This window comes from Schistocerca nitens, chromosome 1 (assembly GCF_023898315.1).
Source record: "Schistocerca nitens isolate TAMUIC-IGC-003100 chromosome 1, iqSchNite1.1, whole genome shotgun sequence".
NCBI lineage: Eukaryota > Metazoa > Arthropoda > Insecta > Orthoptera > Acrididae > Schistocerca > Schistocerca nitens.
In genome coordinates, this window is record NC_064614.1 from 892,006,233 (window position 1) to 892,022,747 (window position 16,515).

The following is a 16,515-nucleotide window of genomic DNA, read 5'->3' on the forward strand; positions in this document are numbered from 1 at the left end:
GATCTTCTGGTAATATTCTGCTACAGTAATCATTGCAGGCTTCATGCATTGCCCTACAGAGAGCCAAATGTGTTTCATTCAGCATCTCTCTAACTAGAGCCCTATGCTTCGTTTTAAGTTTGAATCACATCAATGGACACACTATGCACAAACACAAACTATACCCCTTGTGCAAACGTGCGATCACTCACCCACGAGCGCGCGCGCACACACACACACACACACACACACACACACACACACACACACACACACACACACACACACACACACACACAATAAATGTTAATTTTTTACTCTTCCCTAATCCATATTATTAGAATAATCCTTTGCTTTGTAGTATGAGTTATTTAAGAGGCGTGCTTTAATTCACTTTTTTAAATATTTGGATTGTATTCATCTCTAATCTTCTTGGCAATTTATCGTTAAGTTTTCTGTCTTCTGTTTGTTTACTGATTCTTGTTCCATGATCATAAATGCTGCTCTTTGAGGGATAACTGCTGATCTTCTTCTTGAAAAGCATAACCAATGGGTAGGTGTACTAACATGGTGTAATTCAAATCCCGAGATGTTTAAACAGATATTTACAGGAAGCTCCATTATTGATTTTAGTTTTTATTCTAATGACCCTTTTCTATAGGCTGAAGACTGTGTCCACATTTTGTGTATCGAACTCTCAAAAATTATTCCACAGCTGGGGATGGAATGCATGCAGGAATAGTTTGTCACTATGAGACATTGTCTATTACACACTAAAGAAAGGTCTCTAAGGACATGGCACGCCAATGACATGTTCTTTGCTAGTGTAGTTGTGTGTTTATTCCACTTCAGGTGACAGTCAATATTAATTCTCAAAACTTTTGTGTTTACTTTGCAATCTATGAAATTTTCATCAGCATTCAACTTTACAGCTAATTATTTTCCCTTATTATGCAGAAATTCATGCCATTTGTTTTCTCTATATTCGGTGTAAGTTTATTGCATGATTAATTGTTAAGTTTTCGTTTGCTTTCTCTACTACAATTTCTGGCATTCTATCTGTGATTACAATGTTGTTGTCATCAGCAAAACAAAATTTTCTCCACGTAACATTTTTATATTGATCCCAACATGGTGCCCTGATGAATTCTTATGTTAGTATACTTGGAGATTACTGGCCAAACACACAATGCTGGGATTGCAGTTTGCAGAGATTGATGTGAGGGGCAGTGTTCAGCAGGATGGGTAGAGGGAGAAGAGGGGTGGAAAGCAGATGGAAGGTTTGGGGAAGAGTGGCTGAAGGTCCAGAGGGAGGCAGCAGGTGCGTGGAACAGGAATGCTAGAGGGAGAGGTAGCAGAGATACAACATAAGAACATGACACATGGGCACCAGAGCTGGTACGTTTGTGTAGCACATGATGATGATGGCACAGTGAAGTGTACTGGGAGCAGAGGTATATGAGACATTAGAATACAGGGTGTGGGTCAGATAGTTAGCAGAGATTGAAGCTAGGAGGATCACTGGAAAGAAGGATGTGTTGCAAGGATAACTCATATTTACGTAGTTCTCTACATAGAATCCAAACCCTGCTCAAATCCTTATGCCCATCTCAGACTCTCAGAATATTTCCTCTGAATCCATTTCCCTTTTCACCCCCCCCCCCCCCTGCCCCCACACACACACCCAGCTTCTTACTACATGATTGCCAAAATCCATAAACCCAACAATTCTGGGCACCCCATTGTATCTGGTTACTGTGCTATCACTGAAAGAATCCTATTCTTGTCAACTATCACCTCCAACCAACTGCTGACTGCCTTTTCTCATATAAAAGACACAAACCACTTCCTCAACTGACTTGAGCAGCCCCACCTCATTACCACCTTGGCCCCTATACATCACCATTAATGACACTTACCCACACACCAACATCTCCCATGCCCATGGCTTCACTACTATTCAACACTACCTCTCCCAATGTCCTAACTTCAAACCCTTTATCTCATTCCTTACACATCTAACAAATCAAATCCTCACAAGTAACTACTTTTCCTCTGAGGGGGAGATATGTACACAAATCTGCAGTGCGGCCATGGGCACCCTCTGATGTCCATCTGTTTATGGACCATTTAGAGGAAATCTTCCTATTTCCCCAAAACCCCAAACCCCTTGTCTGATTCAGGCTCATTGATAACATCCTCATGGTCTGGACCAGCACACGCTATCCTTATTCCTCCACAACATCAACACCTCTCCCATTCACTCAACTGATACTACTTTATCCCAATGTACCACCTTCCTACACATTATCACTCAGACTTCTGTCGTCATCAAGGCCATTAGCCATCAAGAGTACCTGCATTTTGACAACTGCCATCCCTTCACACAAAAACCTCACTGCCATACAGTCTGACCACCCACGGATGGCACATGTACAGTGATGAGAATTCCCTTACTCAATATGCTGAACATCTCACAAAGGACTTCACAGACAGGCACTATCCCCCAAACCTACTTTGGAAACAGATTTGCTGGGCCATATCCTCACACAGCCTAATCCTCCCACTACCCCACGCCAAACTGCGAAGCAGCACTCCTGTATCACCCATCATCCCAGACTAGAGCAACTTAACCACATCTTTCACCAGAACTTCGACTATCTACCATTGTGCCTGGAAATGAGGGATATCCTACCTATGATTCTTAATACCCCTCTTAGTAGTATTCTGCTGCTCATCATACCTACTACCTGCCCAATTCACCCACCTAGCACATCCTATTACACTTCTGACACAAGCTTATTCTATCCCGTCAGAAGCTACGCACTTGTGAAATCAACCATATCACATACCAGCTCTGACACAATTTTTGGACAGCATTTTATGGGGAAAGACTACCAACCAGGTGTCTACTAGAATGAGTGGCCACTGCCTAACACTGTGCCAGCAGAAGAATTGACAACCCGGTGGCAGAACATGCTGCAGAACACAAAATGCTCATGTTCAATGGCTGATTTACAACCTACACCACATGGATCTCACTTGCCCCCCAACACCCACATAGATGGGAGTTATTCTTGCAACACATTCTTCATTTCCATAATCCTCCTGGCTTCATTCTCCACTGCACCCACATCCTCTACTCAACATTTTCTCCTTCCTCTAACTTATCATACCTTCCCAATCAACTCATCATCATCATCATCATCATCAAGTGTTGCATGAACTCACCAAAAGCAGTGTCTGTATGCCACTTTTTTACCTGGTGCACCTACTGCCTCCATACAAGCCATCAGCCACACTTCCACCCAAATCCTTTCTCCCTCTAACCACCCCAATCTATCTGCTGAATTACAGTCCTGGCATTATCTGTTTAGCCGCACAATAGCACCAGTGTGTGTGTGTGTGTGTGTGTGTGTGTGTGTGTGTGTGTGTGTGTGTGTGTGTGTGTGTGTGTGCGCACGCGCGCGCGTTGCCTCCTCACCTCAGTGATTACACAGTGGTGACACTGCGTTACTAATAGTGTCATCTGTCCGAGCTGGTAGGGTGTATCACATTCTGTACTGCTCCCAAGGAGTAAATGCATCCCAAGTATCCATAGCTTTTTATATATTAAATTTCTTTATTCTGGAAACAGTGAGGGAAGATAGTTAATAACAACAGCTTGGATGGAAGTACAATAACTGCCATCCCAAGTATCCATAGTTTTTTATATATTCGATTTCTTGATTTTGGTAACAGTGAGGGAAGATAGTAAATAACAACAGCTTGGACGGAAGAACAAGAACTGCCATGAAAGCCAAGATGTTAAAAAGTTACCCCATCTAATCTACATTTATACTCCGCAAGCCACCCTACGGTGTGTGGCGGAGGGCAATTTACGTGCCACTGTCATTACCTCCCTTTCCTGTTGCGTATGGTTCGCGGGAAGAACGACTGCTGGAAAGCCTCCGTGCCCGCTCAAATCTCTCTAATTTTACATTCGTGATCTCCTCGGGAGGTATAAGTAGGGGGAAGCAATATATTCAATACCTCATCCAGAAACGCACCCTCTCGAAACCTGGACAGCAAGCTACACTACGATGCACAGCGCCTCTCTTGCAGAGTCTGCCACTTGAGTTTGCTAAACATCTCTGTAACGCTATCATGCTTACCAAATAACCCTGTGACGAAACATGCCACTCTTCTTTGGATCTTCTCTATCTCCTCTGTCAACCCGACCTGGTACGGATCCCACACTGATGAGCAATACTCAAGTATAGGTCGAACAAGTGGTTTGTAAGCCACCTCCTTTGTTGATGGACTACATTTTCTAAGGACTCTCCCAATGAATCTCACCCTGGCACCCACCTTACCAACAATTAATTTTATATGACCATTCCACTTCAAATTGTTCCGCACTCATACTCCCAGATATTTTACAGAAGTAACTCCTACCAATGTTTGTTCCGCTATCATATAATCATACAATAAAGGACCCTTCTTTCTATGTATTCGCAATACATTACATTTGTCTATGTTAAGGGTCAGTTGCCACTCCCTGCACCAAGTGCCTATCCGCTGCAGATTTTCCATCATTTCACTGCAATTTTCTAATGCTGCAACTTCTCTGTATACTACAGCATCATCTGCGAAAAGCCGCATGGAACTTCCGACACTAATGAAATAACAATCACTTTGTGTTATCTGTACATAGCAGACAACTTAATGTCTGAGAACAAAACGACAGTGCAAAGAAAAAAGGGAGAATTTACAGAACAAACTGCAATAAAGTGCCACTGGTGTTGGGAGCCAGGTGAAACTTAAGACATAGTGGCTAAGTAGTTAAATGTTTGACCTAATGTTGCTAACATACCTCAATACCATCTTCAAGTCATGGACATGGCAATCAGAAAGTTCCGCTTTAGAGTGCACCATATGAACAATATTCAGCAATATTAATTCAGTGGAATAAGAAAATTATCAGTTTTATGCAATGGTTTTCCATTACTGCATTCAACAGAAGAGTGATGCCAATTACCATTACTAGAATCTTCTATGAAGTGTATATTTAAGTAAAATCAAACAATCGTAAATCCAGGCTTGAATATCAACAATATAAGGGAAAGGACAGATTGCCACTCACCTTAAAGATGACATGTTCAGTTGCAGACAGGCTTGGACTGGGCCAAGCTGCCGGAGATGGTGGTCGTGCACACTAGCGAAGGTGGCAGGGGTAAAATACAGGGAGCGAAAGGCTATTTACAATTTGTACAGAAACCAGATGGCAGTTATAAGAGTCGAGAGGCATGAAAGGGTAGCAGTGGTTGGGAAGGGAGTGAGACAGGGTTGAGCAAGCAGCGAAGGAAACAAAAGAAAAATTCGGAGTAGGTATTAAAATCCATGGTGAAGAAATAAAAACTTTGAGGTTTGCCGATGACATTGTAATTCTGTCAAGGACAGCAGAGGACTTGAAAGAGCAGTTGAACGGAATGGATAGTGTTTTGAAAGGAGGATATAAGATTAACATCAACAAAAGCAAAACAAGGATAATGGAATGTAGTTGAATTAAGTCGGGTGATGCTGAGGGGTTTAGATTAGGAAATGAGACACTTAAAGTAGTAAAGGAGTTTTGCTATTTGGGGAGCAAAATAACTGATGATGGTCGAAGTAGAGAGGATGTAAAATGTAGACTGGCAACGGCAAGGAAAGCGTTTCCGAAGAAGAGGAATTTGTTAACATCGAGTATAGATTTAAGTGTCAGGAAGTCGTTTCTGAAAGTATTTGTATGGAGTGTAGCCATGTATGGAAGTGAATCATGGACGATAAATAGTTTGGACAAGAAGAGAATAGAAGCTTTCGAAATGTGGTGATACAGAAGAATGCTGAAGATTAGATAGGTAGATCACATAACTAATGAGGAGGTATTGAATAGGACTGGGGAGAAGAGAAGTTTGTGGCATAACTTGACTAGAAGAAGGGATCAGTTGGTAGGACATGTTCTGAGACATCGAGGGATCACCAATTTAGTATTGGAGGGCAGCGTGGAGGGTAAAAATCGTAGAGGGAGACCAAGGGATCAGTACACTAAGCAGATTCAAAGGGATGTAGGTTGCAGTAGGTACTGGGAGATGAAAAAGCTTGCACAGGATAGAGTAGCATGAAGAGCTGCATCAAACCAGTCTCAGGACTGAAGACCACAACAACAACAACAACAACAGCATATTTACCTCGTGAAGTGAGAGAGATCTGTGGTGAATGTAAAGGGTGTGCATATAGTGTGGTGTCACAGTCGTGTGTACGATTATGATAGAAGGAATAGTATGAAACCCAGTGTTAGTACATAGCCCACCCCTCTCGAGTAGCGCCAAAGGGGTTATCGATGGACTGGTTATCGATGGACTTAATGTCCCATTCCAACAGACTAATCATCATCAACAGTGCCACGTGCCCTCACTCCATAAAACACAGAACAGGAGTTTGGAATTTAATCCAGGACTTTGGCACATTGATCAGGAACTTTACCACCAGCTCTCTTCAGCTTGCAGCCAAGTACTACAGCTTGAATATAACAACTTCATGGCTGAAAGTTGCAGTGGCAGGGAACAGTGTTGCTGATGTGCAGCCAGCCACTCTAGGCAAGGCTCTGCATGCACCCACAAAGCAGGCAACACAGCAAGCAAATGACTTATGAGGGAAAACTACGACAGACTGGCAGTTGGCCCCTACCACTCAACTATCTGACATGTCAATCACAAAGTTGTTTGAATACAGGGACAGAATAATAAAAAAGCCTCAGGAATTGGCAAATTTTGTAAATTACTATTTCTCTGGTATTGAAGAGAAGTTTCAACAAAATCGTCTTAAAACAAATGTAGCACACTCAATAATGTACACAGGAAACACTATGTTAATGACTTTTCCTTTACAGGCATGTAGAACTTTACCGTTCATTTATTTCACACACTCATGATTTCGACTTTATAGCCATTCTCAAGTGCATGTTAAAATGTTGCAAAATATCTGAGGTGCCGACATGACACTCGGTGTCACTGTCGATGTTTGTTTCTCTCAAAGACAATGTTGTTGTTTGTCACAACTGAGCTTGAAAGCAGGAATACAACACAGAAATTAAAAAATAACAAGGCAGTAGACATAGATGAGGTTTCAGTCTCTGTTTTGAAGGCATGCATAGAGAGCACAAAAGCCCCATTAACCAACACAATAAACAAGTCTTTCAGTTCAGGCATTTTCCCAAAGTACCTAAAGCAAGCACACGAAAGATGATGTGAAGAGTACTGGAAACTACAGGCCAGTTTCACTACTGTCTGCATTCTCAAAAAGAATTGAAACGCTCATGAAAGATATCAGACTAATGAGTTATATGAATAAATACAACCTTCTAAACAAGGCCAAGTTTGGTTTCCAAAGTGGGAGAAGTTCACGAAAGTCATTATTGAATATCTTGACAAGGATAATTGTGTTACAGGTGTATTTCAGATTTGTCAATGACTTTTTGCAGCTTTGGCTATAAAATACTACTAAACAAGCTAGAAGCACTAGATGCACAAAGACTAGCAAACAAATGGATCTAGTCTTTCTTGGAAAACATCGTGAAGAAAGTAGAGATAATTCACATATCTGCTGACATTAAATTTGTAGTAAAACGATTGTCAGATAAGAAACATAAGTATAGGTGACCTTAGTGGTAGTGTATTGAGTCCAGGTCTGTTCATAATAAATATCAACGACTTAACAGACAGTGTAAGACATAAGAAAATGTTCTCTTTGCTAATGACAGCAACATCAGAGTTGCCGATAAAACACCAGAACTCCAATTAGAGAACGCTAATGAAACACTCAATGGGCAGTATATACTACAGTAACAATGAACATAAAGAAAACAAATAGTATGCACTTGAGCTTAAACAAGGAACACAACTGCTGCTGCTGAATGAGTCTTTAAGGAGACCAAACAGTTAAGGTCATCAGTCTCCTATTCACCTCTCCTCCACCCCTTCCCCCCTCCTCCAGACAGGAGTTGTGCAAACAATGTGCTTGCATGTAGAGTAAATACTGTGTGCAAGCTTGAAAAAGTGTTGTCAATGCTTGTATAGAGTGTATCTGAGGCGGTACATGGGAACTTGCACAATGTTCACCTAGTCGAATGTGAGAAACCACCTAAGAACCACACCCATGCTAGCCAGCACACCAACTCCTTGTCATTAAAGTGCCAGGTAGATTCGATACAGGACTGGCCCATCTCCCTGAACTGGAAGCGGTCATATTAAAATGTGTGGCCACCTGGGTGGATGGGGAACACAATTCTGTCACATTAAACACAGATGATAAATTTATGTATTGTGTAACATACACAGAGTTTTTAGGGATGAATACTGATAGTCAATTAAGATGGAATGAACACACAAAGATGCTGCAAAAAGTTCGCTCTTAGTGTTCTTTTATCATTCTGTAACAGCCAATATCTTGTAGTAACATACTATTCCTAAATACACTCAGTTCTTAGGTGTGGGATCCTTTGCTGGGGATTGAAGTTACAAAACATTGGTGTTACAGCTAAGCATCCAATTTCATCCTTTTGCTTTGACCCATGGTGTCATCAATATGGAGAGATGTTGACTCAGTTCTTCAGATAGACTGAGGGGATTACATGAAGACACGTATGGGGAACAGAGGCGTGTTTACACGCCTGGTGTCACTTTTCTGAACGGACTAGAGTTAGTGCAAGAGGCAGCGTAGCAAGTTCATGGTTCCGAAGTCTCCAGGGGGTGTCCTTGATAGTGCAGCAATGAAGAGTGAAACTGTACAATAGGGGGCAACTGAATGAGGCAGTGCTGTTGTTAAGACACTAAACTCATATTTGCGGGAGTATAGTTCGTTCTGTCTGGATATTCTCATGTAGGTTCTCCTGAACAATTTCAGGCAAATGATGGGACAGTTCCTTCATCAAGGTTTGGTCTGACAGCCTGTCCTATTCTCATAAGGCATTCTTAGACAGCCTGATTGGAGTGTAGTGTTGAAAATTTCTTTCACAATCAAGATTCAAACCCCTTATCTACGAGTCAAGGCCACTGCACAAGTGCATGTTAGCAACCTCAGTCAGAGAGACAAATTTATAATTACAGACACAACTGTAACTATGGAATGCACATTGTATTAATAAAATAAAAAAATTAAATTAAAATTAAAAAAAAAAAACTGTTCTGACATTCGTAGGGTTTCACCTGTGACAGCAAGCTACGACCTGCCATCCTAACCAAGTTCTCCAGCTATGGTAAAGATCCTTTGTTCACAACAATTTCCAAGAAAATAAATAAATAAAATAATAAGAAACTGGTGCTGACAGTGAGATCACTCTTCAAGGCACGATTGCTGTATCGCAACATTCAGTACTCACACTGACTTCACAGTGCTTAGATAGGTCTAATACACTTGATCCAAGCCATTATTTCCCTCAAAGGGTTTACTAGACCTAAAATTTTTAGTAAACAGCACAATCCAAGCTACTGTCCACAATAACTGAATGACATATTGTAAATACAAAACATCAAAAGCTGAGCACAACACCATGACAGATGCCATCTCTATAACACTTGACACCACACTTCAAAAATTATATGGATGATTTAAGTCGCTCACTAGTTATGAGGAAGCATATGTGTCAGGAGTGGTAAAGATGTGAATGAACCCACAAACATCAGCATCTTGCAACACGGAACTGTGACAGATATACACAGATGAAATTCTTGATGAAAGGCTCCTCGACAATTAAGCTGCATCCTCATCAGGTGCTCGACACAATAAGAATGGCTTGTTCCAAACATGGGATTTTAGTCCTGCTGTACTAATAGATACTGATATATTTTAATACTTCTACACAAAACTGACAAAATCACTCATCACTTTACATGTTCTGAATGTGAACATAAATTTGTTGCCTGCATTAAGTTCACACGTTTTGACAGAATAATAAATGAAATACAATAAGAGCATATCTGTGCAACAGAGCTTTGTATCCAAGGTTACATTTATATGATTCTTATTCCATATGTTTACTAAGGAACGGAAATATGCAAAGTAACTGCTTAAGTTTTCACTGAAAAATTTGGACGAGAAAGAATTTACGGACGCTAACAGTCTGTACTTTGCAATTTAAGAAAAACATACAAATCTTGACAAATATATTTGTTATCTTCATAGAAACCAGAATTTACTATGGTTTTAGATTCAAAATAATCTGCATATAGAACTGGTAGCAGTTCCTTCCGACTTATTTAAGCACAGAATGTATAGTTGGTTATCCATTAATCCTTTTTACTCAGTAATGAAATATATGAATGCGAAAATGTGACAGCATAGTACTTTTTCTTTAGGGAGTCTACCACAACTTCTTTACTGCAGTCCATGGAAAACGCTTTCTTCAAATTGTTTTACCTTCAATATTGTTCTTTATAGGAAATTTATTGTGGTTTTAGCTTTTATGAGCAAGTATTTTTATGTATATACTGTATATTTATATACAGCTGCAACCCAAAGGCTATTTCTTGAACAGCTGAACGGAAACAATACCTTATTTGTCTATTTATTTATTCTATACCGTTCGCGAGGAGTGTCATGTCGTTTCTACCATGCTATAACAAAAAGAGATATAGCGTACCACTTCGTAAATTTGCACCAACAAAATGCACAAAGTTAGTATTTACTCACACTCTGTGGAAGGTTCTTTACAACTAAGCGCGACATTCTTGAACACCATCAATCACATCGCACAAAAACAAAAATCGCCAGATCTCTTTCTATCACGCGTCGCTCTCCTACGACGTTGACAAACATAAACATTCTACACGACTCACGTGTACATAACACCAAAGATAGTATCTTCCAAAGATGGTCAAGTAGACGTTCGGGTTAAAAAAATCTCACGCGCAAAATTGAAGTGTAAAATTTAATTAAACTACTTTTATCGACTGAATCGTTTATAAAGAAACTTACAAATACAGATTAGCCACCGCAGTTGTCAAGATGTTTCCCTCGCCCCAATCAACATTGTGAAAATGACACAGTAGTAATGGCAAATTCACAATGGCAGTCACAACACATAACGTCGCGTCACATCGAGATATGTTAGACTGTGGCGATCCCTCAAAACATTTCGCAATGCATTTCAAATAGTGACATTCTCACAGGTCGTCACGGACCGTCACGTCACGCTCCGATACGTCACATTTCTTGGGTAAGAATGTTTTGGGGGTGTCGTTGTCAGGTAATATCGAAAGTTAACCTGTTACCAAAGCGCACACACAAGTTATAGTAGTGAATAATGTACCTTTGCGTCTTTGTAATCTCTCTCTCTCTCTCTCTCTCTCTCTCTCTCTCTCTCTCTCTCTCTCTCACACACACACACACAGACAGATGTATTAATTTACTTATTTCGTGTTCCAAAGATCCATACCCGAACAACGTAAGCGGATCAAGTTTTGCAAATTATTGTTTATACATAATTACATTGAATTTACGATATGAAATGTATAAATAATATATGAGTAACAGAAACTTATGAGTAACTTAAAATATGAGCCACCACACACTCTTATTTAGAAAAACACACACACACACACGCACACTCACACACACACACACACACACACACTTCGAAGCTATGCTTTGTACAGACTGCAAATGACATTATACATTGTGACTAAGAAATTCAACTTTGCTACAATAACATCCATCCAGAAGTAACTGTCTCGGTTTTTCTTTAAACTTTGGTATGTTTCCAACCAGACCTTGAATTTGTGACGGATGGGTATTAAAAATCTTGCTACAACTGTATAGAACTTCTCTTTGTGCTGTACTCTTAATTTTAGATCACAGTTCCTCCAGGTGTTATAATTACGGTATGAACTATTGGTTTTGAGTAAGTTGCAGTTTTTAGTAACAAAGGGGAAATATATTTCACAGTTGTTGTAAATATTTTAAGATTTTTAAACAGATTTCTCGACGAGTGCCTAAGATGGACTTCACATATAATTCTTACAGCTCGCTTCTGCCCACAGAATGCTTCTTCTGCTAATGGTCAATTTCACCAGAATGTTATACCCTAGCTTATAAGTGGATGAAAATAGCCACAGTATGCTGTTTCTATTGTACTCATCTCCCTATTGCCAGATATGGTACTTACAGTAAATGTTACAGTGCTTGATCTTTTGGACAGGTCGTGAATATGGTAGTGCCACTTAAGACTGCTGTCCATATGCATATCCAAAAACTTGGATAATTTTTTTATTGTTTCCCTTTGTTTTTGTAGCAAATTGTACTTGTCTCATAATGACTTGGATATTTTTTCGACTGAGTGGTCTTCCATCAGCAAGATCAGATATCAGAATGCAAAAATTTTTTTAGATTTTACAGTAACAGAGGAGAGATGACACTGATATTATATATAAATTAGAGCATAATCAGATGAAACTGTTTTCAATCAATTATTAGTTAAATGATACATTCAGCTCTGATTAAGGAGAAAAAGACAGTTGTTTATAACATTGTTAGCTACGCAAGAAATCATGACAAGGATAAGGTAAACGGATCTCTATTTGTTTCCTTATCAATATGTGTTCATATTTATAGATTTTTGTTAGCAAATAACTGTCGATGTTCTGAAATTCTTTTTCACTTCTCAGCACTTTACCACATAAAATTGATAAGAGCAAACGTTATGAAGTTTGCTTTGGCCAGTCATCTACTATAGTGTCGTTAGTTCTTCAGTTCTGATACTGTACTCCGACATGTTGTATCTCGAATGGTAACTCATAACACCACTTTTATTATTCACCAGTGGGCTAAGTGAACTGACAAGAAGTAACATGACAGACAGTATGAAACCATCCTGCCATGATGGTGTTGTGATATGATATAACCAGCTGGTCAATGTGAATTGTCCTTAACTTTGTGACAGAATATTGTTACTGTTGTAAATACCACACTGTGTACAAAGTTGGGACCTTGTATGGGCGCTCAGTTGAGTGGCCCACAAACCAAACATCATCACTAAACATCGATATGAGAAAACTATGATACAGTCAATCAGAGCTAGTTTTTACGAGTCAGAGTATCTTTGTACAACTTACTATTTCTGTTTTAAATGGCTGATGCCCCTCTTACTGGGATATTTTGTCCTAAAAGTCATAGAACTGTTCCTTTTAGAACAAACTCATGCCAGTATGTAGGACATCAGCCATTTGAAACAAAAATTGTGCTGGTTCAGTGCTTAAATACTAGACTACAAACCCTCTCAGTCAGTTTCTGCAAGCCGATGTGCTCAGGCACAAGTGCAAGTGACTATACAGTGAAGTTAGTAGAATATGTTGTGAACATGTTGATGTCCACAATTGGATGTACTAACATGAGCGTTTTTCAGATGATGATGTTACTGGAATTCAGTTCGATTATGAGATGGGAATGTTGCATCTTGAATGGAAAGCCAAAGCTACATGTCCAGAAATTGTGAATTGATTTAGTGATTGACTTATAGTGTAACATCAAACTCAAAGCAGTAGTAATCATTTGTATAGAAGGACTTTAGATAGAAATGTCAGAAATTTTAACACTTTGAAAAACCTAATTGATTTCTTGGGAATATGATACAAATACAAGTATATGGTACACTGATAGAGATTAAAAGCAAGAAATGGCTTTATCACCTTTGATACCATGTAACAGTGTACCAAGCATTGTGAAACTGTTTTTAGACAAGCATATATCACTCTATATAAGTGTTGAAGGGCGTATGGGTGTTGTAGAATATGATAGAAAATTCTGACAAACAAATACTGCAATTTTCAAAACCATATCATAGAGGACTGCAGTACTGTAAAAACTCCTCAACTATGACTGCAAATTGATACTTCAAGAACAGAAAATGAGACTACAAAATACTTTCTATAGCTATAGTGATCTCAAATGATCATCGTAAACAGAAACTGATCGCCAAACTGTTATTCAGTTTGAAAACGAGTCCAAAAATATACTCATGGAAGAAAAAACCATAACGAAGAAGCAACACAGACCAGTGAATGCAAGGAGTATAACATACAGAACAGACCAAACATGAAATTACAAAAATTACAAGACGAAAATGAGGTAAGAATCAAAGACAAACAAACTGAATGTGTATCATATAGGATGGTAGAAGACGACAAAGAGAATTAACACTTATAAGAAGAGGTTAACACAGACATTGTGTTAGAGGAAGATTAAGAAATGGTGACTGTTTATTATAAAAAGACTCATAGATGGAAATGAATATCGAAAACTGGCTTAATGAATCAATATTTGGTAACAAAAGATGGAAAATCTGATTTGAAAAATTAAACATATTTGTAAAGGAAGTACAAAAAAAACTAAAGTGGTGGGAAATAAACGAAAAGTTATTCTAAAAAAATTAAAGAAGCCTTACACTTAGTGAGTTCGAAAAATATCTGCCAGATTAAATGTTCAAATAATCAAATTAAATCGGAGAAAACATAATATAGATTCTAAGTGGGTCCAATATTACATCTACCAGAAAGTTTTAGAATTTCTGTGTGTTTTAGGTTTGTTTATAAATAACTCATCTACTATCAGTCACGATTTTCTATATTTTATTTTCACATGACGCGTTACGGGAATTATTCCAATTTTCAAGTGCGTTTTTTGTGTTTCTTATGTCATTCCTATGTGATGTTGTCAATGTATGAGATTCTACTTCATTTCGTTGACTTTACGGGTCTAGTGCGGCAGGGGATACAATCTGTCGGATTTGACCAATGACATCATACATTAGTTATAGATAATAATGTCTTCACTTTTAGCCATAGATAATAAAACAGTTTTGTGTTCTGCATACGCACTATCATTGTACATTAAAATAATTGAACGTGATTTTAAAAGAGATCGCAATATATTGCTCAAAATATTCTTCATGTGCATTTATTTAAATAATTGGTTGTTTGCAATTCATTCGGTGCTTAATTTAATTCTTAGTGGTACTGAGGAAATTTGTACTATTAATTGTACTTATTTTAGGACAATTCAAATATATCATTTTCGTTTATAGGTATGGATTTATCTGTTCCAGTGAACCTGGCTGATTTGAGAGAGGCTATGGGCGTAGACATGTTGGCCACGATTTGGTTTTTACAAATATGTGGTCTCGTTGCCAAGTATGTTCGATGTCGTGAGTGCAGCGAAGATATGCACGTCACAAGTGTATCTCGTCGCCGTACTCACGATTTACTCGTATGGCGCTGGAGCAAAGATCGTTTGTGGCGCTCCATTAGACGAGGGATGTGGTTCGAAAAATCTAAGCTCGCATCGAGAGACATTATGAGGATCACATACTGTTGGTGTTTGAAACATCCTGTGTGATTGTGTGTCCATGAATGTCGTGTGAGTAAGCGTACAGTTGTGGGTTGGTACTCTTTTTGTACGGAAGTTTATGGGGAATACATTAAATATAGGGGGCCATTGGGGAGGCCAGGTGTTATGGTCGAAATTGACGAGTCGCATTTTGCATAAGGAAGTACAACAGGGGGGAACCTCCAGTGAGGCTCAAATGGCTCTGAGCACTATGGGACTCAACTGCTGAGGTCATTAGTCCCCTAGAACTTAGAACTAGTTAAACCTAACTAACCTAAGGACATCACAAACATCCATGCCCGAGGCAGGATTCGAACCTGCGACCGTAGCGGTCTTGCGGTTCCAGACTGCAGCGCCTTTAACCGCACGGCCACTTCGGCCGGCGAACCTCCAGTGAGATTATGGGTTTGGGGGGATGTAGTTTCAGGTCAAGAGTGTGACAATGTGGTGTTTAAAGTAGTACCCAATCGAAGGAAGGAAGTTTTGGTCGACTTAATTGAAGATCACTTTGCAGAGGGTTCCATTGTAATTTCAGATGGTTTTTCTTCATATAGGGATTTAGGGGAAAGGGGTTATCAGCATCTCGTAGTTAATCACAATACTGAGTTCAGATTATTATCCACAGGGGCTTGCACAAATAGCATGGAGGGGTATTGGACAGCTGTGAAATCTGTTGTAGGGAAGGAGAAACGCCGGATTTCCACACTTCAAAGTGACTTAGACGAATATTCGTAGAGGTGTAGTATACCCCAAACATATTGCCCGTTTAAATATTTTGTTAAATGTGTTGGTCAAATGTACCGTCCGAAGCATGTTAGCTAATTTTACATTAGGATGGGGGGTGGGGGGTAAATGAGTGCATCTGTGCGTGTACGTGTGTCTGTTTCTCTCTCTCTCTCTCCCTCCCTCTCTCTCTCTCTCTGTGTGTGTGTGTGTGTCTGTGTGTGTGTGTGTGTGTGTGTGTGAGAGAGAGAGAGAGAGAGAGAGAGAGAGAGAGAGAGAGTATGTTTTCGTAATGTTTTGTTTGTTGTTGTGTATGTGGGTATGTGACTTTGGTTGATGTCTTTCTAGGCGAGCTTCGGATCTTTTAAGAAGTTCCCATGTAGTAAATTCAGTTTTCCATTTCTTCCTTTTACTGCA

At 39.4% G+C, this 16,515-nt stretch overlaps 1 protein-coding gene across 1 annotated transcript in view; it reads right to left on the minus strand.

Annotated features, from left to right (window-relative positions):
- The window catches only part of LOC126191961 (probable RNA-binding protein 19), a 130,574-nt gene extending 119,749 nt beyond the window's left edge, over positions 1-10,825 (minus strand). Inside the window, exon 1 of the mRNA XM_049932567.1 lies at positions 10,687-10,825. Within this exon, the coding sequence (XP_049788524.1) occupies positions 10,687-10,722 (36 nt within the window). The 5' untranslated portion in view covers positions 10,723-10,825. The remainder of the gene's footprint in view (positions 1-10,686) is intronic.
- Between the last annotated feature and the right edge of the window lie 5,690 nt (positions 10,826-16,515).